This window comes from Sus scrofa, chromosome 8, assembly GCF_054392235.1.
Source record: "Sus scrofa isolate SSC_HxYL_T2T_F1_AM1 chromosome 8, Sscrofa_HxYL_maternal_Yorkshire_Landrace_v2.0, whole genome shotgun sequence".
Classification (NCBI taxonomy): domain Eukaryota; kingdom Metazoa; phylum Chordata; class Mammalia; order Artiodactyla; family Suidae; genus Sus; species Sus scrofa.
Window position 1 is genome coordinate 103,220,934 of NC_139390.1, and position 26,809 is coordinate 103,247,742.

The 26,809-nt window shown below is 39.0% G+C and overlaps 2 protein-coding genes across 37 annotated transcripts in view; one reads left to right on the forward strand and one right to left on the reverse strand.

The window, feature by feature from the left end:
• The window catches only part of MFSD8 (major facilitator superfamily domain containing 8), a 449,919-nt gene that overhangs the window by 234,755 nt on the left and 188,355 nt on the right, over window positions 1–26,809 (forward strand). The window lies entirely within an intron of this gene.
• The window catches only part of LARP1B (La ribonucleoprotein 1B), a 103,745-nt gene that overhangs the window by 4,451 nt on the left and 72,485 nt on the right, over window positions 1–26,809 (reverse strand). For 7 of the 36 annotated variants that reach the window (XM_084972893.1, XM_084972899.1, XM_084972898.1 and 4 more), the window contains 4 exons: window positions 17,582–17,793; window positions 16,730–16,836; window positions 4,210–4,370; window positions 3,452–3,596 (listed from right to left, as the gene is read on the reverse strand). In XM_084972893.1, the coding sequence (XP_084829019.1) occupies window positions 3,452–3,596; window positions 4,210–4,370; window positions 16,730–16,836; window positions 17,582–17,793 (625 nt within the window). Of the gene's footprint in view, window positions 1–2,354; window positions 2,552–3,451; window positions 3,597–4,209; window positions 4,371–7,355; window positions 7,473–16,729; window positions 16,837–17,581; window positions 17,809–23,205; window positions 23,351–24,741; window positions 24,842–26,809 lie in introns of those variants that run through there. The other 29 variants (XM_084972901.1, XM_084972897.1, XM_013978898.3 and 26 more) reach the window with 15 other exon arrangements.

Sequence of the window (26,809 nt, forward strand, 5' to 3'; positions counted from 1 at the left end):
TCTGCAGAGTAAGAGGCAGCCCTTAGCCAACTAGAGTATGACTTCTTTCGACCAATAGAGGGGGATGTCTCCCTGGTATTTCTGAAGAACTGATCAAAATATTTAGTGACAAATTGGCAATGTTTTAGATTTTTCCCAAACCAAGGTTTGTAATGGTGTGTTGGTATACAGTACTAAATACTCATGAATATAATCTCTAGAGAGATGAAGATCGTATTCTTGGACCATAAATCCTGGGTGTGGTTGACCAATTCAACTATAAGAGGAAAAACATAATTAAATGACTCCTAAGAGAGACTTTCCACTTTTGTAAAGTATATTTAATAAAAGGTATTTTGCCAAAGAATTGTAATCACTAGATAGATCAGAAAACAAATTTGTTTCTTCTTATAATTAGAGAGCCAAAGACAAGTTTTGGACAGTGCATCAGGAAACCTGGGCTCAACTTCAATTAGGTAATGAGTAGAACATATGACATGGACATGGGCAAGTTCAATGGACAGCAGTAAAGGGACCATCTAATCTAGCTCAACTAAAACATGTCACAATTAAAAAATTCCTCCTTTAGAATCCTTACGTCATTCTGGGTGCTTTAGTGGAGTATAGAGGCTACAATTTCTTCATTTCTCTGCCTGGCTGTTATTCTTAGGAAGAAGGGTGTGTGTGTGTGGTGGGCGGGGGGGGGGTGCACGCGCACATGCATGTGTCTTCTGTAACCAGTTTATTTACAAGATGGAGAGTGATGGTCTGTCCAGAATAAGTAGGTTTCTTGGAAAAGCGCCAAGAAAAATGCCAGACTACCAACTACACACTAATCTGAGCCCTTACCTGTATAAATGATGCTATTCCTTAAACTTATATGACTGAAGACTAAGGGGACTGAGGACTAAAGGAACACCAGTGCAGAATGACAAATCTGTCTTGACATTCCTCTTATGAGATCATATTGATACCAGGGGTTCTTAAACTTGACTACATATAAGAATCATCTGGGAGTTCGCATTGTGGCTCAATGGAAATAAATACGACTAGGAACCATGAGGTTGAGGGTTCGATCCCTGGCCTCGCTCAGTGGGTTAAGGATCTGGCATTGCCATGAGCTGTGGTGTAGGTTGCAGATGCAGCTGGGATCTGGCATTGCTGTGGCTGTGGTGTAGGCTGGCAGCTACAGCTCTGATTAGACCCCCTAGCCTGGGGACCTCCATATGCTGCAGGTGTGGCCCTAAAAAGACAAAAAAAAAAAAAAAAAAAAAGTAACTCAGAACGACTAAATTGATTTCACAACCCACTAATGGGTAGTAAATCACAGTTTGAGAGAGAACATCTAGATCAGAAATGGCAAATTTTGCCTTTTGTGCCAACTCTGGTAAGATGGCAATAACTGGTAAAGCTGTGAGAAGAAAAACTACAAATCTGAATTCAAGAACAGTGTTAAACAATGCTGGGGTTGATTAGAGATGTTAATAATGGACAGAAGAGACGGAAAGAGAAGTACACATTCCATATCATTCCTGATCAAGATTAGGATTTTAAATGGGCTTTATTTTCACACATGTCAGTATAAAGGTAAATTTTTTTTTCAGAAAAATTTGCAGTCTCTTGTATTCCTCCTGAAGATCACAATATCTGATTAACAACAGATTCTTTTTTGAGATTTACAAGAGGAGTCCATTTTTATTATTTATTTATTTATTTAGCCAGGCCTGTGGAATGTGGAAGTTCCCAGGCCAGAGATCAAACCTGCTCCACAGCAGTGACCCAAGTGTCTGCCGTAACAATGCCAGGTCCTTAACCCACTGTGCCACAAGAGAACTCCACAAATCCATTTTTAGGACCTGAATAAGGGTAAATTTATAGAAATATTGAGTGGAAAATTATCATTTTCCTTCTTCCATCTCATCGTCCTTCCTCCCTTTTCCCAGGAATGAATAGCTTGCATGAGTCCACTTCAGGTTCCTTCTCACCCTCTTGGTGTGTTCTCAGCTCAGCCCTACAGGCACAAATTTCTCCTGAACATTTCTCAAGAAAGCAAAATGGACAAAAAGAAGAGTTAGCAAAGCAGAGGGAGGAAAAAGAAAAGAATAAGCACAGGTAAGAATATACACAGATGTCTGGAGTCTAGAGAATGCAGTTCATTGGAGAACACATAGTTCAGGACCAATGCTGCTTAGAGGACTACAGGTGACCTGTGAACAGCGCAGTAGTTAGGAATGCCAACACTCCCCCAGCCAAAAATCCAAGTGTAACTTAAAAGTCAGTACACTATATACAAGGTTCATCCACACCCACAGTTTCTCATCCACATATTTGATCAACCATGGATTACACAGTACTGTATTATTTGTTACTGAAAAAAACTGCATATAAGTGGACTTCTGTAGTTCAAACCTATATTGTTCAAGAGTCAACTGTAGTAAGAAAAAATGAGATTGAACAGGAGAGTCAGGATATATCATGAGAGGCCTTACTTTTTCTTGGCTCAAGGAATCTTAACTGCTTTGGCTCTAAGCATGTATCAATTTGGGGATGTATATGCACATCCAAGGGAAATCTGTAATGGTGGGGCAAGAGAGAGAAAAAATCTTTCTTTCAAACTTAAATTGGCCTTTGTACCAGTCCCTAAGATGATTTTGAACAAGCCCACCTCTTGGTATCCACAAACTTGTATAGTTTCCTTCTACATTATACCCAGTCTGATCCTGTATGAACATTTAATACGTAAGAAGTGATGTCACTTTCATGTATAAGTTATATAAGACAGTGAAATTTTCATCATGGAAGTTCTCCCCCTTTCTTAGATTGATGGCTCTGGGTCAAGTCATGTTGTGAAATGCTCTAGGGGGAGGCCTATGTATGTCGGTACATCCAACATCCTTGTGAATGAGCCTGTAGAAGATCCTCTAGTCAGTCAAGTTTTCAGTCCCATTCAATACCTTGACTACAATCCTATGAGAGACCTGAGCCAGAACCACCAAGTTCACTCTTGACTGTGAACAAATAAATGTGGAGTTCCCACTGCAGCTCAGCAGAAATGAATCTGACTAGCATCCATGAGGACGCGGGTTTGCTCCCTGGCCTCGCTCAGCGGATTAAGGATCCAGCATTGTTGTGAGCTGTGGTGTAGGTTGCAGATGCAGCTGGGATCTGGCATTGCTGTGGCTGTGGCGTAGGCCAGGGGCTACAGCTCTGTTTTGACCCCCTAGCCTGGGAACCTCCATATGCTGCAGGTGCGGCCCTAAAAAGACAAACAAACAAAAAACCTAAATATATGTTTATTGTTTTAAGCGTCTGAGTTTTGGGGTAATTTGCTATGTAGTGTAGAAAACTAACACAGCCCTTCTCCTAGTTATGATATGGTATTTTCACAGTTCAAAATCAGGCTACTTCAGTACTAGTTTTTAGTATTTTTAAAAACTCCCTTCAAGTGTATAAATATGAGAAAATATTTGACCTGTAATTTTCTTTTGCATCTTCCCAAGCAAGTTGTCTAAATTCCTCATACATTTTTTTATTGAAATGATCTCTGAGGAAAAAGGACCAGAAACGAAAGAGGGTATTCATTTCTTGGGACTGGCCAATTCCCAAACGTTTTCTCTCTGGAAAAAGTCAAAACAGCAGACATTTTACAAAACATAAAAAATAGCTGAAACTTATTAATGCTCAAAATATATTTGGGCTTCTTCTTAACAAAGAACGAATAATCCATTTTCTAACTCATTGCTCAAATTTAAGCATTTGTCAATAGTAATAAGAATATACTAAACTTTATTTCCTAATATGTCTAAGCTACACATTCATGAATAACAAAGAATATATTTAAACACGGAGTTCCCATTGTGGCTCAGCGGTTAACTAACTTGACTAGTATCCATGAGGATGCGGGTCTATCCCTAGCCTCGTTCAGTGGGTTAAGGATTGAGCATTGTCATGAGCTGTGGTGTAGATTGCAGACATGGCTCAGATCCTGTGTTGCTGTGGCTTTAGTGTAGGCTGGGGGCTACAGCTCTGATTCAACCCCTAGCCTGGGAACCTCCATATACCATGGGTGCAGCCCTAAAAAAGACAAAAAGAATATATATAAACACATTTACTTAAGGTAATTATAACAAAATAAAAGAATATTTTAACCTGATATTAAATGTCACAATTTGAATTCTTTAGAATTACGCTTTATTTTTAAATATAGCTATATAAAGGAAAGCATCTTACCACTTAGGCATCTTCTCCGATACTTGTGGTACACTTGTTGGGTAAAGCCGTTTTCCTTCAAAAGCTCATGAGAAGGGTGCTGGAACTTTGGAAATGAATGAGGAGTACATCCATAACTTCCCACTAGTGGTGCACCTTCCGAAGGTGAAGCATTTGAACTGCTGTTTGAGGGGGAAAATAATTATTCAAACTGATATGTCAAAACCAAATGTTTGAGGAGTTCCTGTTGTGACTCAGCAATAACAAGCCTACCTAGTATCTGCGAAGACGTGGATTCAATCCCTGGCTTCGCCCGGTGGTTTAAGGATCCTAAGGATCCAGCACTGCTATGAGCTGTGGTGTAGGTCACAGATATGGCTCAGATACCCACACTGCTGTGGATATGGGGCGAAGGCCAGAGGCCATAGCTCTAATTTGACCCCTGGTCTGGGAAATTCCATGTGCCACACGTTCGGCACTAAAAAACAAAACAAAACAAATCAAAAAACAAAACAAAAAAACAAATGTTTGAACCAGTGTACACTATTTATTTGTTATTGAGAGTTTCAGCAGTGGAAAAGGCATTAGTCCCTAAAATTCTCCTCAACTGATGACATACAGATCTACAGATGAGCTGCTATTCATGTTCAACACATGGGTAAATACCAAAGTTGAGGTCTTAAATTCTCAAGCTAAAGTAAAAAGTAAGAGTTTCTGTTGTGGCACAGTGTTAAAGAACTTGACTAGTATCCATGAGGATTCGGGTTGGATCCCTGGCCTCCCTCAGCGGGTTAAGGATCTGGCGTTGCCATGAACTGTAGTGTAGGTAACAGATGTGGCTTGGATCTCATGTTGCTGTGGCTGTGGCACAGCTGCAGCTCCGATTTGACCCCTAGCCTGGGAACTTCCATATGCTGCAGGTGCAACCCTAAAAAGCAAAATAAATAAATCATAAATAGAGGCACCTGTGGGGAGAGAACCTGTGTCCTGGCACTGCAGAGATGCCCCCAATCCCATTATGTCACAGAGGGAACTCACTGAACTTTTTTTTTTTGCATTTTTAGGGCCATACTTGTGGCATATGGAAGTTCCCAGGGTAGGGGTCGAACTGGAGCTGCAGCCACTGGCCTACGCCACAGTCACAACAACTCCAGAGCCAAACCACATCTGTGACCTACACCACAGCTCAGGGCAACACCAGATCCTTAACCCACCACGTGAGGCCAGGGATCGAAACCGTGTCCTCATGGATGCTAGTTGGGTTTGTTTCTTATGAGCCACAATGGGAACTCCAAACTTTCTTTTTTTCAATGCCAGTTTCAACTTAAGATGTCCTTGATAAAGAAAAAAAAAATTGACTTTACGAATCTCAACACTTGAGTACATGCCTTACTGTGTGTGACCAAATGGGCCAGAAGCTTTAGTTTTACAAAATGAGAACATTCTAGAGATGAGATGTTTCACAACAATGTGAATATACTTAACATAAGTGAACTGTACTCTTAAAAATGGTTAAGATGGTGAATTTTATAATATGTGTTTTCTATAACAATCAGGGGGAAAAGACAATTTTGGAGTGTATCAAATTATGATGGCTGTTGCTATGGACAAAATGTTTGTTGAATTTCTAACCCCCAACATGATGGCATTAGTAGGTAAATAAATCATAACAGTAGAGCTCTGATGAGTGGGATAAGTGCCCTTTTAAGAGGAGACATTAGAGAACTTCCTTTTCTCTCTGCTCTCTGCCATGTAAGGATACGACAAGATGGCTGTCTACAAACTGGGAAACAGGCCGTCACCAGACATGGGATCTGCTGGCACCCTGATCTTAGATCTGCGAGAAATAAACATTTGGTGTTTAAGCTACCCAGCCTATGGCATATATAGCAATATGAACTAGTATGGCTGTCTTAGGTCAAAGCCCTTGTGTGATAAAAGTGTGAGCTAAACTAGCTGATCTTATCATGTGATATCATTTTAAATTATGGTTATTCAGACTTTGTTTTGTGTCATTTCCTTGAAAATGAACAAAATGAATCTGTAACACTGAGGAAAAATTTAGGCTTTCATCCAAAAATTAGAATTTTGGAAACTTTGTATTTGTCACCATGAGCCTAGTAGTTCCCACTCATAATTAAAGACTTATCTAGGAATTACTTGGTGGCTTAGTGGTTAAGGATCCAGCATTGTCACCACTATAGCTCAGGTCACTGCTGTGGTGCAGTTTCAAACCCTGGTCCAGAAACTTCTGCATGCACAAGCATCCCCCCCCACCCCAAGACTTATCTAATGAAATCAGTGGTGGGCTGTTTTTTTTTGGGGGGGGGGAGTTTGCGTGTGTAGTAAAATATATATGATACTTATAATTCTTTTTCTTTTTATGGCTACAGATGCAGCATATGGAAGTTCCCAGACTAGAGGTCAAATTGGAGCTGCAGCTGCTGGCCTATGCTATACCAGATCCTTTAATCCACTAAGCCACAAAAGGAACTCCTGATATTTATAATTTTAACTATTCTTAAATCTCTAACAAAAACTTATCATCCCCAACAAAAACTCTATCCATTCATGATTAACCCTTTCCCTCTCCCTGCAGCCCCCAATGACCTGTATTCTATTTTGTCTTTGAATTTGATTTTCTAGGTACCTCATATAAGTGAGATCATACTATACCCATGCTTCTGAGTCTGCTTTATATCACCCTAAGCATATTCACAAGGTCCATCCATGCTGAAGCATTAATCAGTATTTCATTCCTTTATATGGTTTAATAATATATCATTGTATGTATATACCTATTGTGGTTATCTAGTCATCTGTTAAAGGACTCTTGGATTGTTTCCACTTTCTGGCTACTATGAATAATGGTGCTATAAATATAAGCATATAAATATCTGTTAAACTCCCTCTTTTCAATTCTTTTGGATATGTACCTAGGAGTGGGATAGTTGGGTCACATGGTAATTATGTTTTAACATTTTGAGAAAATGCCAAACTGTTTGTTGGCTGTGGCATTTTATATTTCCAAGAGCAATGCACAGGGTTCTAATTTTTCAATATCCACACACTTTTTTTTTTAATATACATCTGTATTAGTCAGATCAGCTGCTATAACAAGATACCACAGACTGGTGGGCTTAAATAATACAAATTTGTGTTCTCACAGTTCTGGAAGCTAGAAGTCCAAGATCATAGTGCCAGCAGTGTTGGTTTCTGGGGAGGCCTCTCTTCCTGGCTTACAGAGAACCGCCTTCTCAGTGTGTCCTCATGTGGCCTTTCCTCTGTGTATATGCAGAAAGAAAGAGATCTCTGGTGTCTCTTCCTCTTCTTAAAAGGTCACTAGTCCTATTAGTGACCCAATCCTTATGGCCTCATTTAACTTTAATTATCTCCTTAAAGGCCCTCTCTCAAATACAGACACATGGGAATAGGGATTAGGATCTCATCGTATAATTTTGGAGAGACAGTTCGGTCCATAACACCATCCTAATGGGTACAAACAATATATCATTGTGGGTTTTTATTTGCATTTCTCTAATGATTAATGACACTAAACACCTTTTTATAGGCTTATGGGCCATTCATGTATCTTCTCTGGAGAAAGGTCTATTCACATCCTTTTCCCATTTTTTTTTTTTTTTACGGCCCACACCCACAGCATATAGAGGTTCCCAGGCTAGGGGTCTAATAAAAAACTAAGCTGCTGGCCTACACCACAGCCACAGAAACACCAGATTCGAGCTGCATCTGCAACCTATACCACAGCTCACAGCAGCGCCAGATCCCTAACCCACTGAGCGAGGCCAAGGATAGAACATTCAACCTCATGGTTCCCAGTCGGATTTGTTTCCACTGTGCCATGACAGAAACGCCCTTTTACACATTTCTGAATTGGGTTTTTTGGTCATTTTTGAGTTGTAGGAGATTTTTATACATTCTGAACATCTGAACCCTTATCAGATGTTCAATTTGCAAATATTTTCTCCTATTCAGTAAGTTGTCTTTTCAATCTGGTAGTATTCTTTGATACACAAAAGTTCATAATTATGATAAAGTAAAATTTTCCTTTTTTTTATTGCCTGTGCTTTCGATGTCACATGCAAGATACCATTGTCAAATCTAGGGTCATAAAGATGTTCCTCTATGTTTTCTTCTAAGAGTTTTATAGTTTTATCTCTTAAGCTTAGGTCTTTGATCCATTTTGAGTGAATTTTTTTGTATACGGTATGAAGTATGGGTCCCATCCTTTTGCACACTGGATGTCCAGTTTTTCTAGCACCATTTGTTAAAAAGATTACCCTTTCTTTCACTGAATAGTCTCAGCACTCTTGTAGAAAATAAACTGACCATTTATGACAGGATGTATTTCTAGACTCTCTAGTCTAACCCATTGGTCTCTTTGGCTGTCCTTAAGCCAGGACCATACTGTTTTAATTACTGTAGGTTTGTAGTAAACTTTAAAAGTCAGGAAGTGTTAGTCCTCCAATTTCATCCTTCTTTTTAAAGATTGTTTTGGCTTTTTTTTTTTTTTTTTTTGGTCTTTTTAGGGCCGAACCTGAGGCATAGGGAGGTTCTCAGACTAGGGGTTGAATTGGAGCTGTAGCCACTGGCCTACACCACAGCCACAGCAGCATGGGATCCAAGCTGTGTCTGCGACCTACACCACAGCTCATGGCAATGCCAGACCCTTAACCCACTAAGTAAGGCCAGGGATCAAACCTGCGTCCTCATGCATGCTAGTCTGATTCACTTCCACTGAGCCATGATGGGAACTCCTGTTTTGGTTTTTCAGGGCTCCATGCAATTCCATATGAATTTGAAGATAAGCTTTTCCGTTTTTGTGAAAAAGGCTATTGGAATTTTTGTAGGGATTGTATTGAACTTTTTTTTTTCTTTTTTCTTTTTTTTGTCTTTTTGGCATGTCTTGGGCCACTCCTATGGCATATGGAGGTTCCCAGGTTAGGGGTCTAATCAGAGCTGTAGCCGCTGGCCTACACTAGAGCCATAGCAATGTGGGATCCAAGCCGCATCTGCAACCTACACCACAGCTCACAGCAACGCCGGATCCTTAACCCACTCAGCAAGGCCAGGGATCGAACCCTCAACCTCATGGTTCCTAGTCGGATTTGTTAACCACTGAGCCACGATGGGAACTCCGGGATTGTGTTGAATTTTTAATTCTCTTTGGGTCATAATAATGTCTTAACAATGTTATATCTTCCTATCTATGAACATGGAGTGTCTTTCCATTTATTTGGGTCTACTACAGTTCTTTTTAGCAATGTTTTATAGTTTTCAGCATATGTGTTTCACTTCCTTGGTTAGATTTATGGCTAAGTATTTAATTATTTTAGATGCTAATGAAAATGGAATTGCTTTCTTAATTTTTTTTCAAATTGTTCAATGTTTTATAAATATTTAGTTTGCTCTCTTTTTTAAGGTATAATATTAGTTACTGATGTGTGATTTCTCCTTTTTATTTATATAAAACAATTTTTTTTTCTTTTTTGGTTGCACCTCTGGCATATGGAAGTTCCCAGACCAGGGATTAAAACTTACACCACAGCTACAGCAATGCCAGATTTGTGGCATTCATGTCATGGCTCAGCAGAAACAAACCTGACTAGCATCCATGAGGATGCGGGTTTGATCCCTGGCCTCACTCAGTGGGCCAGGGATCCAGCATTGCCATGAGCTGTGGTGTAGGCCACAGATACAGCTCAGATTTGGCCTGCTGTGACTGTGGCAGAGGCCGTGGCTGCAGTTTCAATTCAACCCCTAGCCTGGGAACCTCCATATGCTACGATTGTGGCCTTAAAAAGCAAAAAATCCAACCAACCAACCACCAAGCAAACAAACAAAAAAAGGGGAGATGAATAGAGAAGCATATGACAATCCAGTTACCTTGTAGAAAATGAAACATTAAACAAATATGCAAGACTTTAAAACAATGCCACTCCATTCAGGAATTATTTTTGTTTTAAGAAACATAATTACATTTCCTAAAAATATTTGGTAAAATATAATGGTTTTTTTTTTTTTGTTTTGTTTTGTTTTTTGTCTTTTGTTGTTGTTGTTGTTGTTGCTATTTTTTGGGCCGCTATCGCGGCATATGGAGGTTCCCAGGCTAGGGGTTGAATTGGAGCTGCAGCCACCAGCCTACATCAGAGCCACAGCAACGCTGGATCCAAGCCGCGTCTGCAACCTACACCATAGCTCACGGCAACGCCGGATCGTTAACCCACTGAGCAAGGGCAGGGACCGAACCCGCAACTTCATGGTTCCTAGTCGGATTCGTTAACCACTGCGCCACGACGGGAACTCCCTAATGGTTTTATTTTATTTTATTTTTTCAGTTTCTAGGGCCACAGTGAATGGAAGTTCCCAGGCTAGGGGTCCAATCAGAACTATAGCTGCCGGCCTACACCACAGCCAGCAACATGGGATCTGAGCCACATCTGCAACCTATACCACAGTTCACAGCAATGCCAAATCTCTGACCCACTGAGTGAGGCCAGGGATCAAACCTGCATCCTTATGGATACTAGTCGGATTTGTTTCCGCTGCACTACAATGGGAACTCCTATTGTTATAGTTATTCTTTTTGTTCTTTTTAGAGCCTTACCTGCAGCACATGGAGGTTCCCAGCCTAGGGGTCTAATTGGAGCTACAGCTTCCGGCCCATACCACAGCCACCGAAAAGCCAGATCCAAGTCGCATCTGCAACCTACACCACAGCTCATGGCAACACTGGATCCTTAACCCAGCTGAGCGAGGCCAGGGATAGGACCCTCAATCTCATGGTTCCTAGTCAGATTCGTTTCCCCTGCACCACAAAGGAACTCCCCTATTGTTATTTTAAATAAATAAATTTTGTTTTCAGTTTTACTTCTTAACTTAATTCAATTCATTTTATTTTTTTGCCACACATGTAGAAGTTCCTGAGCCAGGGGTCGAACCTACACCATAGCAGCAATCTGGGCTGCTGCAGTGAAAACACTGGATCCTTACCTACTGTGCCATAAGGAACTCCTAATTTTTTAATTTTTAAATTATATAACTTCCATAGGTTATATAATTTATATATAAATTATATATATAGGTTCCTCTTTGAGGTCCTAAGTAATTTTTAAAATAAAGGTCTAAGACCAAAAATTTTAGAAACTACTTAACTAAATCATATCACTTTTTCTTTTTTAATTGTCTTTTGTCCTTTTAGGGCTGTGCCCTCAGCATATGGAGGTTCCCAGGCTAGAGGTCTAATCAGAGCTACAGCTGCCAGGCTATGCCAGAGCCATAGCAACGCCAGACCCAAGCCACATATGCAACCTACACCACAGCTCAAGGCAATGCCAGATCCTTAACCCACTGAACAAGGCCAAGGATTGAACCCAAAACCTCATGGTTCCTATTTGGATTTGTTTCCACTATGCCATGATGGGAACTCCTCATATCACTTTTGATGTTTAAAATTCATTACCTACGGAATAAGCAATGAATCTGTATCCATACCTGGATCCATCACAGAAGTCTCAATAAGAGTATCTTTCAAAATGAAAAAAAAAAAGAAACCTGATACACAAAAGACAACAGTATTCATTGCCAAGAGACCTGCACAAGAAATGTTTAAGAAATGAAGAATACTGAGAAGAGGTAAAATTGTCACTGTATGCAGATGCCATGATACTATATATAGAAAACCCTAAGGACTCAACCCAAAAACTACTAGAACTGATCAACAAATTCAGCAAAGTAGCAGGATATAAGATTAACATTCAGAAATCAGTCGCATTTCTGTATCCTACAATGACGTATTAGAAAAGGAATACAAAAATACAATACCTTTTAAAATTGCACTCAAAAAAATTAAATATCTGGGAATAAACCTGACCAAGGAAGTAAAGAACTTATATGCTGAGAACTACAAAACATTAGTCAAGGAAATTAAAGAGGATTCAAAGAAATGGAAAGATATTCCATGCTCATGGGTTGGAAAAATTAGTATTGTAAAAATGGCCATACTACCCAAAGCAATCTGCACATTCAATGCAATCCCTATCAAATTACCCATGCCATTTACCCACAAAACTAGAACAAACAATCTAAAAATTTATATGGAATCACAAAAGACCCAGAATTGCCAAAGAAATTCTGAGGAACAAAAACCAAGAAGGAGGCATAACTCTCCCAGACTTCAGGCAATATTACAAAGCCACAGTCATCAAGACAGTATGGTACTGGTACCAAAACAGACATACAGACCAATGGAATGGAATAGACAACCCAGAAATAAACCCAGACACCTACGGTCCAGTAATCTTTGACAAAGGAGGCAAGAATATAAAATGGGAAAAATACAGTCTTTTCAGCAAGTGGTGCTAGGAAAACTGGATAGCTGCATGTAAATCAGTGAAACTGGAACACACCCTCACACCATGCACAAAAATAAACTCAGAATGGCTTTAAGACTTAAACGTAAGACAAGACACCATCAAACTCCTAGAAGAGAACATAGGCAAAACATTCTCTGCCATCAACCTTACAAATGTTTCCTCAGGTCAGTCTCCCAAGGCAACAGAAGTAAATGCAAAAATAAAGCAATGGGACCTAACAAACTGACAAGCTTTTGCACAGCAAAGGAAACCATGAAAAAAAAAAACATAAAACAAAAAGACAACTTTACAGAATGGGAGAAAATAGTTTCAAATGATGCAACTGACAAGGGCTTAATCTCTAAAATATGTAACTTATACAACTCAACAGCAAAAAAGCCAACAATCTAATTGAAAAATGGGCAAAAGACCTCAATAGACATTTCTCCAAAGAAGATGTACAGATGGCCAACAAGCATATGAAACAATGCTCAACACCACTGATTATTAGAGAAATGCAAATCAAAACTACCATGAGATACCACCTCACACCAGTCAGAATGGCCATCATTAATAAGTCCACAAACAGCAATGCTGGAGAGGGTGTGGAGAAAAGGGAACCCTCCTGCACTATTGGTGGGAATGAAATTGGTACAACCACTGTGAAAAACACTACGGAGGTACCTTAGAAAACTATATATAGAATTACCATATGACCCAGAAATCCCATTCTTATGCTTATCTCTGGAAAAAAATTCTTTGAAAAAGACCCATGTACTCATATGTTCATTGCAATGCTATTTGCACTAGCCAAGACATGGAAAACAACCTAAATGTCCATTGTCAGATCAATGGACTAAGCAAATGTGGTATATATACCCAATGGAATACTACTCAGCCATAAAAAAGAACAAAATTATGCTATTTGCAACAACATGGATGGAACTAGAGACTCTCATAATAAGTGAAGTCAGTCAGATAAAGACAAATACCATATAATATCACTTACATCTGGAACCTAATAAATGAAGCAAATGAACTTTTTCACAGAAAAGAAACTCATGGACATGGAGAACAGACTTGTGGTTGCCAAGAGGGTGGGGAGTGAGATGGACTGGGAATTTGGGGTTAATAGATGCAAACTATTGTCTTTGGAATGGATAAGCAATGAGATCCTGCTGTATAGCACTGGGAATTATAGTCACTTACGATGGAACATAATAATGTGAGAAAAAGGAATGCGTATGTGTATATTTGACTGGGTCACCTTGCTGTACAGTAGAAAATTGACAGAACACTGTAAACCAGCTATAATGGAAAAAAATTCATTAAATTTTAAAAAAAGAAATGAATAACACTGCAAATGGTAAAAATGAGAATATTTTTAAAATTTCTTTTTTCTTGGAGTTCCCGTTGTGGTGCAGTGGTTAACAAATCCGACTAGGAACCATGAGGTTGTGGGTTCGATCCCTGCCCTTGCTCAGTGGGTCGAGGATCCCGCAGTGCTGTGGCTCGGGTGTAGGCCAGCGGCAACAGCTGATTCGACCCCAAGCCTGGGAACCTCCATATGCCCTAGAAAAGGCAAAAAGACCAAAAATATATATATATATTTTTTTTCTTATTAATTGCTTTAAAAGGTAATTGTCTAAAGAAAAATAATAACAAAATATGTCACAAAGAATGGGGAAAATGGAACTTTACCGTAGTAAGGCTCTTATACCATACCTATAATTGTATATTATTATTTAAAGCAGACTGTACTTTAAAATGTATATTATCAACTCTAGAAGATAAGTAAACACAAGAGATATAACGAAGCCAACAGTAGAGATATAACATGAAGCCAACAGTAGAGATAAAATAGAATCATTGTAAAAACTAAGCTGATCCAAAAGAAAGTAGGAAAAAAGAGCAAAGAACAGATGAGACAAATAGAATATAAGACGGCAGATTTAAATCCAATCAATAATTACATTAATGTCTAAAGGTATGAATGTTCATAGTAGGGGAGATTGTAGTGTGGGAGGCATGGGATGCAGAGAGTATAAAGGAATTCTCCATATCTTCCACTCAATTTAGCTGTGTACCCAAAACTTATCTAAAAGATAAGTTGATTAAAAAAAATTCACCCCTCATTATTATAATTACATATTTGTCTGTCATCCCTGAATTAAACTACAGAATGGAAGGGACTATATCTTTCTTCTTCCCTGCTATATAATCAGTGCAACATTTTCCACCATCATCTATCTAATGATCTCTAAATATAAAAAAATGAGGAGTTCCCATTGTGGCTCAGTGGTCAACAAATCTGACTAGGAACCATGAGGTTGAGGGTTTGATCCCTGACCTTGCTCAGTGGATTAAGGATCCAGCATTGCCATGAGCTGTGATATAGGTCGCAGACGAGGCTTGGATCCTGCTGCGTTGCTGTGGCTATGGTGTAGGTTGGCGGCTACAGCTCCGGTTAGACCCCTAGCCTGGGAACCTCCATATGCCTAAGGTACAGCCCTAGAAAAACAAAAAAACAAAACAAACAAAACTCAAAATAACTTAGAACACAAAATAACTAATTAGTGTACCATAGGAATGCAAGAAGAACATATACACTTCTTTTAAGAGACAATATATCTAATGAGAACAAAATGCAAAAGCACCCAATGAATATCCCTAGAAAGACATACTTGGAGATTTTCAGATCATAATAAACTCTCTAGCTTTTGAATGAAACTGAATGAAATTGACTAATCCTTCCCTTAGAGTAACCAGTCAAAAACACTTTTTCCTAAAGCTCCTCTTTGAATTACAAAACCAGTCTAAATATTCTAAAAATATCTATATAAACAAAAGATACATTTTTAGGAAACACAACGCAATTACTAAACCACCTGCGCATCCACTCTATTGAACAAAACCTAATCATCTGATGTTGCACTTAACTGGCATTGTAAAATGTTTGCTCTTTCACCTCCTTTGAGGTAAATAATAGTCTTTTTAAAAAATTAGGAGTTCCCGTTGTGGTGCAGTGGTTAACGAATCCAACTAGGAACCATGAGGTTGCGGGTTCGGTCCCTGCCCTTGCTCAGTGGGTTAAGGATCCGGCGTTACTGTGAGCTGTGGTGTAGGTTGCATACGCAGCTCGGATCCCGCGTTGCTGTGGCTCTGGCATAGGCTGGCGGCTACAGCTCTGATTAGACCTCTAGCCTGGGAACCTCCATGTGCCATGGGAGCGGCCCTAGAAAAGGCAAAAAAAAAAAAAAAAAAAAAGACAAAAAAAAATTAAAGCTAAAAGAAAAACCACTTACTGCTAATAACCAGTTGATCTAAATTATTTCCCCCAAAGGAAAAATTCCAAAATATTGATGTGTTTTATTTCCATATTGTTTATAGAGTTTGAGTAGATTGTTTAGCATATTAACACAAGAAAAATATTATGCCATGAAAAATTTGGACTCTTTCCAAAGGTAATAATTTTTTTTAAAACAACAGAATTTACGTTATTGATGATCATGATCTAAGATCCCTTCTGAGTGTTGTCTTGTGTCTGTGGAGATCACATGACATCAAAGTGAGGCAAATGAACTTTGTGATAAACCTTAAGGAGGGGAAGCAGACCCTGTAATTCTAACTTGGCAAATTTCAAAAGGGCTCTTGGAAAAAGCAGTTACCATAGCTCCCATTATAGCTCAGCAGTTTAAGAACCTAACTAGTATCCATGAGGATATGGATTCAATCCCTGGCACTGCTCAGGGATTAAGGATCTGGTGTTGCTGCAAGCTGCAGTGTAGCTTGCAGATGTGGCTCGGATCTGGTGTTGCTATGGCTGTGGCATAGGCAGCAGCTGCAGCTCTAATTCAACCCCTAGCCTGGGAACCTCCATGTGTGGCGTAAAGGTAATAATTTTAATAAACCTAAATATCTTTAATACAAGAGTGCACATTTGTGGAAACTAAAAGGAAAAGAAATATGTCCTACTAAATTATTCCTTAATGTACTTACTGTAAAACTTTCCCACTTATTTCCCTTTCTTTGGCTTCTTTTTACTATTTTCACTGGTCTATAAATTGCTAACATATTAATTTAAAAATATTCTCAAATATCTAATTAGCAATTGTTTTCAAATCACTTAAAATCAAGAACAAAACAATGTTTGATAAATATGGTACCTGACAGAAGATGTTCTTGGCCCGTGATCTCTGGAATCCATTACCCAACCAACATGGCACTCTAGAGGGGGATTTGTACTATGTCTTGTTTTTCTCTTTCTTGGACTCTAAGGAAAAAGAAGTCAAACATTGCAATTACTTTCAGTAGTGTGAACCTCACAAGTAAATTAAAACCCTCTGGGTGTAAATCAACTCAAACATTTTCATACTGTGGATGACACATTATGAAATCATATGAAGTCACAAAACTCAAACATCTCACATACAAGTTTAAAAAACTTACCAAACCCTTTGCTAGGCTTTGACACAAGGATTAAAGGAACTACAACTTAAAATGATTCTTTTTTTTTTTTTTTTTTTTTTGTCTTTTGTCTTTTTTGTTGTTGTTGCTATTTCTTGGGCCGCTCCCGCCGGCATATGGAGGTTCCCAGGCTAGGGGTTGAATCGGAGCTGTAGCCACCGGCCTACGCCAGAGCCACAGCAACGCGGGATCTGAGCCGCGTCTGCAACCTACACCACAGCTCACGGCAACACTGGATCGTTAACCCACTGAGCAAGGGCAGGGACCGAACCCGCAACCTCATGGTTCCTAGTCGGATTCGTTAACCACTGCGCCACGACGGGAACTCCTAAAATGATTCTTCATAACACCTTCTGATGTCTTTAATTACACTACCCATTGTGAAGAAGTTATTCCTTAACCCGAGAAAACACCACTGTGGTAAAATTTTTTAAATGAATTCTTACAGTCTAATATATACATTTTTTACTGTGATAGAAACAAAAAGTCTCATTTCGTAATGTTAAAGTATACAAAATGCTGGCTATTTATATTCCTGGTATCTTGTGTACCTTTATATCAATGGGTTTTGGTTCTTTAACCACAGGATAAAATCTTGGTGTTTTGCTTGGATCTTGTAATCTAGGTGTTCGAGGTGTTTTGGGTGTCCTTGCAGGATAAATTCTAGGAGCTTCTGGAACTGCTGTGGGCAATGAATGAGCCATTGTTGCTGAAGATATTTCTGAAACATCAAACAGTTTCTGAGCTAAATCATCAGTCAAATCTGCAAAATAAAAAGCTGTTAAAAGTATTTAGGTGATAGAAAAATATTTTACTTTGAGAACAAGGATAATTCTGAAATCCTCTACTTTCAGAGGATTTTTTCATTACAAATATTTCAAATATATAAGAATTTTTAAAAACATTAGTTTATACATCATCTAGCTTTGCTAAATTTTAATTTCACTTTGTTTCTTTTTTTTTTTAAGAAAAATAAGATAAAGCCCACTGCATAACCTTTCCTAATCCCATTTTGCTTTTTCTCCTCAGAGATAACCAGGTTCTTAAATTTGGCATTTTTATCTATCACTGTGTATATGTAATAATATTATTTTGCATAATTAACTTTATATAAGTGGCATCACAAGATATCATTTTGCAAGCTTTTTCAGTCAATATTTTGCTTGTGACGATTATTCAGGTTCTATTTGTATAGCTTTGGTTTATTCATTTTCACTGCAGAATATTCTCCTGTTACACAAATATCACAATTTATTCATTTTCCTGAAGACATTTGTATAATCTGGTATAATCAGTAATGCTGCAAAGAACACTGTTGAACATGTCTCTTTTATAGTTGTGAGCATTTCTCTAGAGTTTAAATCTGAAATGGAAATACTGAGTCAAATGGCACGAGAATCTTCTGACTTACTAAATACGGATACCGGAGCTCCCATTGTGGCGCAGCAGAAACGAATCTGACTAGAAACCATGAGATTGCGGGTTCAATCCCTGGCCTCGCTCAGTGGGTTAAGGATCTCACAGCGTTGCCATGAGCTGTGGTGTAGGTCATAGACGCAGCTCAGATCTGTCATTGCTGTGGCTGTAGCATAGGCTGGCAGCTGTACTCCGATTCGACCCCCAGCCTGGAAAGCTCCATGTGCTGTGGGTGCAGTCCTAAAAAGCAAAGCAAAGCAAAACAAAACAGATTGCCAAGCTGCTTTACACAGTGGTTTCACCAATTTATAATTCCACCACCAGCATGTAAATGTCCCAGCAATTTAAGATCCTGGTGAAGGCTGGGTTTAGACTGCTAAATATTTTTCCATTTCATGGCATTTAAATGGTACTTGCATTTTTTTGGTTACTAGTGAAGTTGAGCATGTTTTCACAATATAGTCACTACTAAGATTTCCCTTTGTGAGCTTGCCATTCATATCCTTTTGACTATTTTTCTATTGTGTTGCTTTATTAATTAGTCTGTGAAAATCTTACAGTAAGATACTAAGTAAGCAAGCAGATAAATCAAGAAGTAGTGTCAAAATGTAGGCTCTATTTCTACATGATTTTCCTTCAGAATGAACTTCTTTTGATTCATATGATAACATTTTGTTCACCTGACAAATATTTTTGAGTGCCTAAAATATGCCAAGCACTATTCTAGACACAAGTTTGTAAACTCAAAAGTGAACTTAGCCACTCTATTACCTAGTCTCCCTGTCTTGACATTTTCTCTCTTAATGATTTTCTTTACTGTTACCAGAATGATTATTCTGACAAGCAAATTAGGTCATTTCTTATTCTTCTTAAAAACTTTTCAGTGTTTCCCTGTTGCTTCTAGGATATTATAGGCTCTTTATCATGGCCTATAATACTTTCCTGATTTGGGCTCATCCATTGCCATTCTTCACTTCAATCTCTGTGCCGCAATTATCAACCTACTTGTTGCTCCTGTTTCCTTGCTTCATATCCTTTCACATGCCTTTTCATCTATCTAAAAGTCCCTTTACTTTAATAAAACTATAATTTTAAAAAAAGGGGAGCTCCCATCATAGCTCAGCGGTTAACAAACCCAACTAGCATCTCTGAGGATACGGGTTCAATCCTTGGCCTTGCTCAGCTGGTTAAGGATCCAGCCTTGCCGTGAGCTGTGGGCTAGGTTGCAGACTCGGCTCAGATCTGGCGGTGCTGTGGCTCTGGCATAGGCCGGCAGCTACAGCTCCAATTAGATCCCTAGCCTGGGAACCTCCGTATGTTATGCGTGAGGCCCTAAAAAGAAACACACACACACACACACACACACACACACACACAAGACTAAAATAAAATAAGGGGAGTTCCCTTCATGGCTCGGTGGTTAACAAACCTGACTAGGAACCATAAGGATGTGGGTTCAATCCCTGGCCTCACTCAGTGGGTTAAGGATCTGGCATTGCCTTGAGCTGTGGTGTAGGTTGTAGATGCAGCCCAGCCTAGAAACTTCATATGCTACAGGTGCCCCCCCCCAAAGCACAAATTACAAATATCAGGAATGAAAAGAGAAATACTAAGACATCTTGTGTTATTGTGCTTTGTTTTACTGTAATTTGAAGATACATTGTGGTTTCTTTTTTTTATTTAACAAATTGAAGATTACTGGCAACTCCATAGCAAGCAAATCTACTGGCACCATTTTCCACAGTATTTGCTCATTTCATGTCTGTGTCACCTTTTTGTAATTATCACAATATTTCAAACTTCTCCATTATTATTTGTTACAGTGATCTGTGATCAGTGATCTTTGCTGCTATTGTACTTGTTGTGGGACACCATGAACTAAACCATATAAGACAGCAAATAATTGATAAACGTGTATGTTCTGATTGCTCCACCAACCAACTGTTCTCTAATCTCTATCCCTCTCCCTGGGGCTCCCTAATCGCTAAGACACAAAAATACTGAAATTAGGCCAATTAATAACTCTTTAAAGGCCTCTAAGTGTTCAAGTGAAAGGAAGAGTCACATGTCCCTCACTTTTAAATTAAAAGGTGGAAATGATTAAGCTTAGTCAGAAAGGCTTGTTAAAACAGAGATAGGCTAAAGGCTAGGCCTCTTACACTCAATAGTTAGCCAAGATGTGAATGCAAAGGAAGGAAATTAAAAGTGCTACTCCAATGAACACAGGAAAAATAAGAAAGTGAAACAGTCTTGTTGCTGATATGGAGAAAGTTGTAATAGTCGTTTAGAAGATCAAACCAACCACAACATTCTCTTAAACCAAAGCCTAATTCTAAACAAGGCCCTAACTCTCCTGAATTTTATAATGGCTAAGAGAAGTGAGGAAGTTGCAGAAGAAAAGCCTGAAATTAGCAGAGGTTGGTTCATGAGGTTAAAGAAAAAAGCCGTATCTCCTTAACATAAACATACAAAGTGAAGCAGCAAGATATCCAGGTGATCTAGCTAAGATAATGCAGGTGGCGTCACCAAACAGCAGATTTTCAATGTAGATGAAACATTCTTCTATTGGAAGAAGATGCCATCTAGAACTTTCACAGCTAGAGAGAGTCAATGTCTGGCGTCAGAGCTTCAAAGGACAGGCTGACCCTCTTGTTAGGGACGCATGCAGCTGGTGACTAAGTTGAAGCCAGTTCTCATTTACCATTTGGAAAATCCTAGGGGCCTTAAGAATGATGCTAAACCTACTTTACCTGTGGTCTATGAATGGAGTAACAAAGGCTGGATGACAGCACATCTGTTTACAACAGGTTTACAGGAAGTTAAAGCCCACTGTTGAAATCTATTTCTCAGGAAAAAAAAGTCTCCTTTCAAATTATTGTTGCTCACTGACAATGAACCTGGTCACCCAAGAGCTCTGATGGAGATCTATTACAATGTTAAAATTTTCATGCCCACTAACACATTCTGCAGCCCATCAAGGAGTAATTTCGACTTTCAAGGCTCACTTAAGAAATACATTTCGGAGTTCCCGTCGTGGCGCAGTGGTTAGTGAATCCGACTAGGAACCATGAGGTTGCGGGTTCGGTCCCTGCCCTTGCTCAGTGGGTTAAAGATCCGGTGTTGCCGTGAGCTGTGGTGTAGGTCGCAGACGCGGCTCGGATCCCGAGTTGCTGTGGCTCTGGCGTAGGCCGGTGGCCACAGTTCCGATTCAACCCCTAGCCTGGGAACCTCCATATGCCGCAGGAGCGGCCCAAGAAATAGCAACAACAACAACAACAAAAAGACAGAAAAAAAAAAAAAAAAAAGAAATACATTTCATGAGACTACAACTGCCATTGACAGGGATTCCTCTGATGGATCTCGGTAAAGTCAGTTGAAAACCTTCTGGAAGGATTCACTAATCTAGATGCCATTAAGAGCTTTCATGATTCATGGGAAGAGGTTATAATACCACAGTAATAGGAGTCTGGAAGAATTGATTCCAACCTTCATGGATGACTTTGAGGGGTTCAAGATGTTAGTAGAGGAAAGAAGTGTAGATGTGGTAGGAACGGCAAGAGAATTGGAATCAGAATTATAGCATGAAGATGTAACAAAATTGCTGCAATCTCATGATAACACTTGAATGGATGAGGAGATGCTTTTATGGATGAGCAAAGAAAGTGATTTCTTAAAATGGAATCTACTCATGGTGAAGATGCTATGAAGATTGTTGAAATAACAAAGGATTTAAAATATTACACAAACTTAATTGATAAAGCAGTGGGTGCATTTTTAAGAGGATTGACTTTTTTTTTTTTTTTTTTTTGCTTTTTAGGGCTACACCTGTGGCACATGGAAGTTCTCAGGCTAGGGGCTAAAGTAGAGCTGCAGGCTCCGGCCTGCGCCACAGCCACAGCAACGCCAGATCTGAGCCACTTCTGCAACCTACACCACAGCTCACAGCAATGCCAGATCCTGAACCTGCTGAGTGAGGCCAGGGATTGAACTGGCATCCTCATGGATCCTCGATGGGTTCATTACCACTGAGCCATTATGGGAACTCCTTGACTCCAATTTTGAAAGAAGTTCTACTGGGATAAAATGCTATCAAACAGCATTGCTACAGAGAAATGGTTCATGAAAAAGTCAATCAATGAAGCAAACTTCATCATTGTCTTATTTTAAGAAACTGTCACAGCCACCCCAACCTTCAGCAAACACAACCCTGATCACTTAGCAGCCATAATACTGAGGCAAGAACTTCTACCAGCAAAAATACTACAACTTGCTGAAGGCTCAGATGATGGTTAGCATTTTTTAGCAATATATTATTTTTAAATAAAGGTATGTACATTGTTCTTTTAGACATAATACTATTGAATACTTAATAGACTATGGTGTAAACAACTGTATACAGGCTGGGAAACCAAAAAAAATTCATGTGACTTACTTTATTGTGATATTTATTATGGTTGTGTGGAACCAAATCCACAATACCTGTGAGGTATGCCTTTATCTATAGACCCTACAAACATTTTTTTTTTCTTTTTGTCTTTCTGCCATTTCTTGGGCTGCTCCTGTGGCATATGGAAGTTCCCAGGCTAGGGGTTGAATTGGAGCTGTAGCCACCGGCCTATGCCAGAGCACAGCAACGCGGGATCCTTAACCCACTGAGCAAGGGCAGGGATCGAACCCGCAACCTCATGGTTCCTAGTTGGATTTGTTAACCACTGAGCCACGATGGGAACTCCTTTCTTTTTTTTTTTCCCTACAAACATTTTTATATACAAACTACAAAAGCTCATTCAAGAAAACCTAGATTACCTAAATAGTTTTATATCCATTTTTAAAAAATAATTTATAGTTAAAACCATACCTACAATTCCAGACCCAGATGGCTTCACTGGCAAATTCTACCACTCCTACAAGGAATCAATAATAACACTTTTATGTAAACTCTTCCAAAATACAGAAGCAGAGGGAATGCTACCAACTCATTTATGAGGCCAGCATTTTCTGATCCCCAAACCAAAGATAATCCAAGAAAATAAAAATAGAAACCAATATTCCTCATTCCTTCTTTTTTTTTCTTTTTATGGCCACACCTGTGTCATACAGAAGTTCCAGGCAAGCTACTGAATCTAAGCTGCAGCTGCAACCCAAACCACAGCTGTGGCAACGCTGGATGCATTAACCCACTGTTGTAGGTTGGGAATCAAAGCCACATCTCCACAGTGACCCCAGCCACTGCAGTCATATTCTTAACCCACTATGCCCCAGTGGAAACTCCTCCTCATTCCTCTTTAAAAAAGAAAAATAGCAAACTGAATCTAATGATGTATAAAAATAGGATAATATGTCACAATCAAATGAGATTTATTCTGGGAATCCTACACTAGTTCAACATTTGAAAGCAAATCAATATAATTTACAACATAAATAAACTAATTAAGACAAACCATATAATCATTTCAGAAGACCCCGAAAAAAAAGACCAAAAAAAAAAAAAAATCAGCGTCCATTCAAGTTAAAAACTCTCAGCACAGCAGTTCCCTTGTGGCACAGTGGGTTAAGGATACAGTGTTATTGCTGCAGCGCTTGGGTCACTGTTTGTGGCACAGGTTTGATACAATACATAGCCCAGGAACTTAAATACGCCAGTGGGGAAAAAAAAAATCTCAGCACACTAGAAATAAAGAACTTCCTTAGCCTAATAAAGGGCATCTATGGAAAACCTACAACAAATGTCATGCTAATGGTGAAAGACTGAAAGTTTTCCTCCTAAAATCAGAAACAATGCAATAATGGCTTATCTTAAAACGTCTATTAACATCATGTTAGAGGTCCCAATCAATGTAAAAAGGGAAGAAAATAAGTGAAAGTATAGAAAAGTAAGAAATAGAACTGCATGAATATGTAGATAACATGACTGTATAGAAATATATCAGTGTAGAATATATCAATATTTTAAAAAGCTACTAGAGGAGTTCCCACTGTGGTGCAACTGGATCAGTGGTGTCTTGGGAGTGCTGGGACACGGGTTTGACCCCTGGCCTGGCACAGAGGGTTAAGGATCCGGCATTGCTGAGGCTGTTGCTTAGGTTGCAACTGCAGCTTGGATCAGATCCCTGGCCCGGGAACTCCATATGCCATGGGGTGGCCAAAAAGACAAAGAAAAAAAAAAAAAAGCTACTACAACTACTACTAGTAAGTTTATCAATGTCACAGGTATAAAGTTGTATTAGTCAGGATTCTCCAGAATGAAAGAAACAATAGGATATAAAAGGAGATTTAATGTGAGGAATTGGCTTACAAGATTGTGAAGGATGAGAAGTCCCACGATCTGCCATCTGTAAGCTGGAGACTTAGGAAAGCCAGTGGTGTAATTCAGCCAGAGTCCAAAGGCCTGAGACCTAGGGGAGTTGATGATATAAAGACCAATCCAAGATGAGATTCCTAGCTCAAACAATGAGATAGCAAAAAAGGAGTGAGTTCCTCTCTCCTCTAGTTTTTGGTCTACTCAGGCCCTCAGTGGATTGGATGATATCCACCCACAATGGGGATGGCAATCTACTTGATGAAGCCCACCATTTCAGGTACTAATCTCATGCAGAAATAGCCTCACAGATATACCCAGAAGTATTGTTTAACCAGATACCTAGGCATCCTCTGATCCAGTTAAGTTGACACATAAAAGTAATGTCACAAAGAATAATACAAAAAAAACCAATCCATTTCTATTAAACAATGGATAGTTAAAACTTTAAAACACCAATTACAGCAGCATCAAAATCATAATATACTTAGGGATATAACTAACAAAATGTATATAAAATACACTAAAACCTGTACAACACTGAAGAACAAAAAAATACTTAGAGAAGTAAACCATATTCATGGATTGGGAGATTCAATACTGTTAAGATGTTGATTCTTCCTAATATGCAGATTCAATGCAGCTGCAATAAAAATACCAGCTAGAGTTTTTATAGATGTTGATAAGCTATTTCTATAATTTACATTAAAAGGCAAAGACAGCCAGGACAATTTTGAAAAAAAAAGAAATAGAAAAAAGATGGAGGACATATACTGATTTTAAGATTATAGCTATCAAGTTGTGCTGGTAACAGAGAGATAAAGACAAGATGAACAGAATATAGATTCCAAAATCTATACACATATAGTTAATTGTTTTTTGTCAAAGATGAAAAGGAAATTCAATGGAGAAAGAAAATCCTTTCCAATAAATGGTGCTGACAAATTAGATATTCACAGTCACAATCACATCATATACCAGCAAGGAAAAAAACCCAATTAACTCAAAATTGAATAGAGACCTGAATTACATAAAAGCTAAAAAAGTAAAGCCTCTAATAAAAAAAATCTTACTTATAGCTCCATTATACATATCATATCAGAAGTTAAAACCTACTTCTATAAAATTAGACATCTGGCTACATGGCTACAAGTTTCTCACTAAGTGCCAGGCTGCTTTTCAGGCTTATTCTCATGAATTCCTCAGGGAATGACATCTATTTTTTTGTCTATTAAAGTTCAGGCTGTCATTCCTCCTACTTCTAATTGGGTCTGCTGCACAAAAATGGCAGACCAAGGGATTGAAATCTTAATCATACAAGACCTAGATCTAGGACTTGAACATTTCCAACTCAGTGTCCATTCCCTAAAGTGAGGTAGGACCATACCTTACCTCATTTCAGCAGGAAGTAGCCAGAGCAGTTGTTGCTTTGTTCCATGAAAGATTTGAGGAAGGTTGAAACAGGAATAGGGATTGAAACCGAGTCCCCTAAACCAAGTTCTCTACCCAGTTTATGATAAACTTCTCTATCCAAAATGTTATTCCCTTTCTTTTCCAACACCTGTTCTCCTCAAGATTAAAGAGCATCAAAGAAAAGAGGGAACTGAAATCAAGCAAGAGAACCTACGAGGGCGTCCCTAGGTACAAATCCTTTTTGTGTCCCACATATCTTGTTTGTAGGAAATAGGCTTCATTCAGCCTCCAAGACCATCTCTGAGCTCCAAAGGGCAGATTCAAACAGTTGTTCATCAGGGAGGTGAGGGAATCCAGAAACAAAGGAGGAGCAGTCAAGAAACAATAGTGCAGCAAGGTCCTGTTTCTCCTCAAGGAATATACCTAACAATATATCTTTGAGTTTTTCTACAGGAACTAAGGCCCCAACCCACAGTGAAGATGGTAACTTCAGACCTACCACAAGAGTCCTGGAACCCTGCCCTATTACCTCATCACCAAACAATCAGAATAAAGTCACACACTGTGTAACCGTTGTCCCAAATTTTGCCTATAAAAACTTATCCATAAAAACCATCAGAGAGTTCAGGCTTTTGAGCACAAGCCACTTACT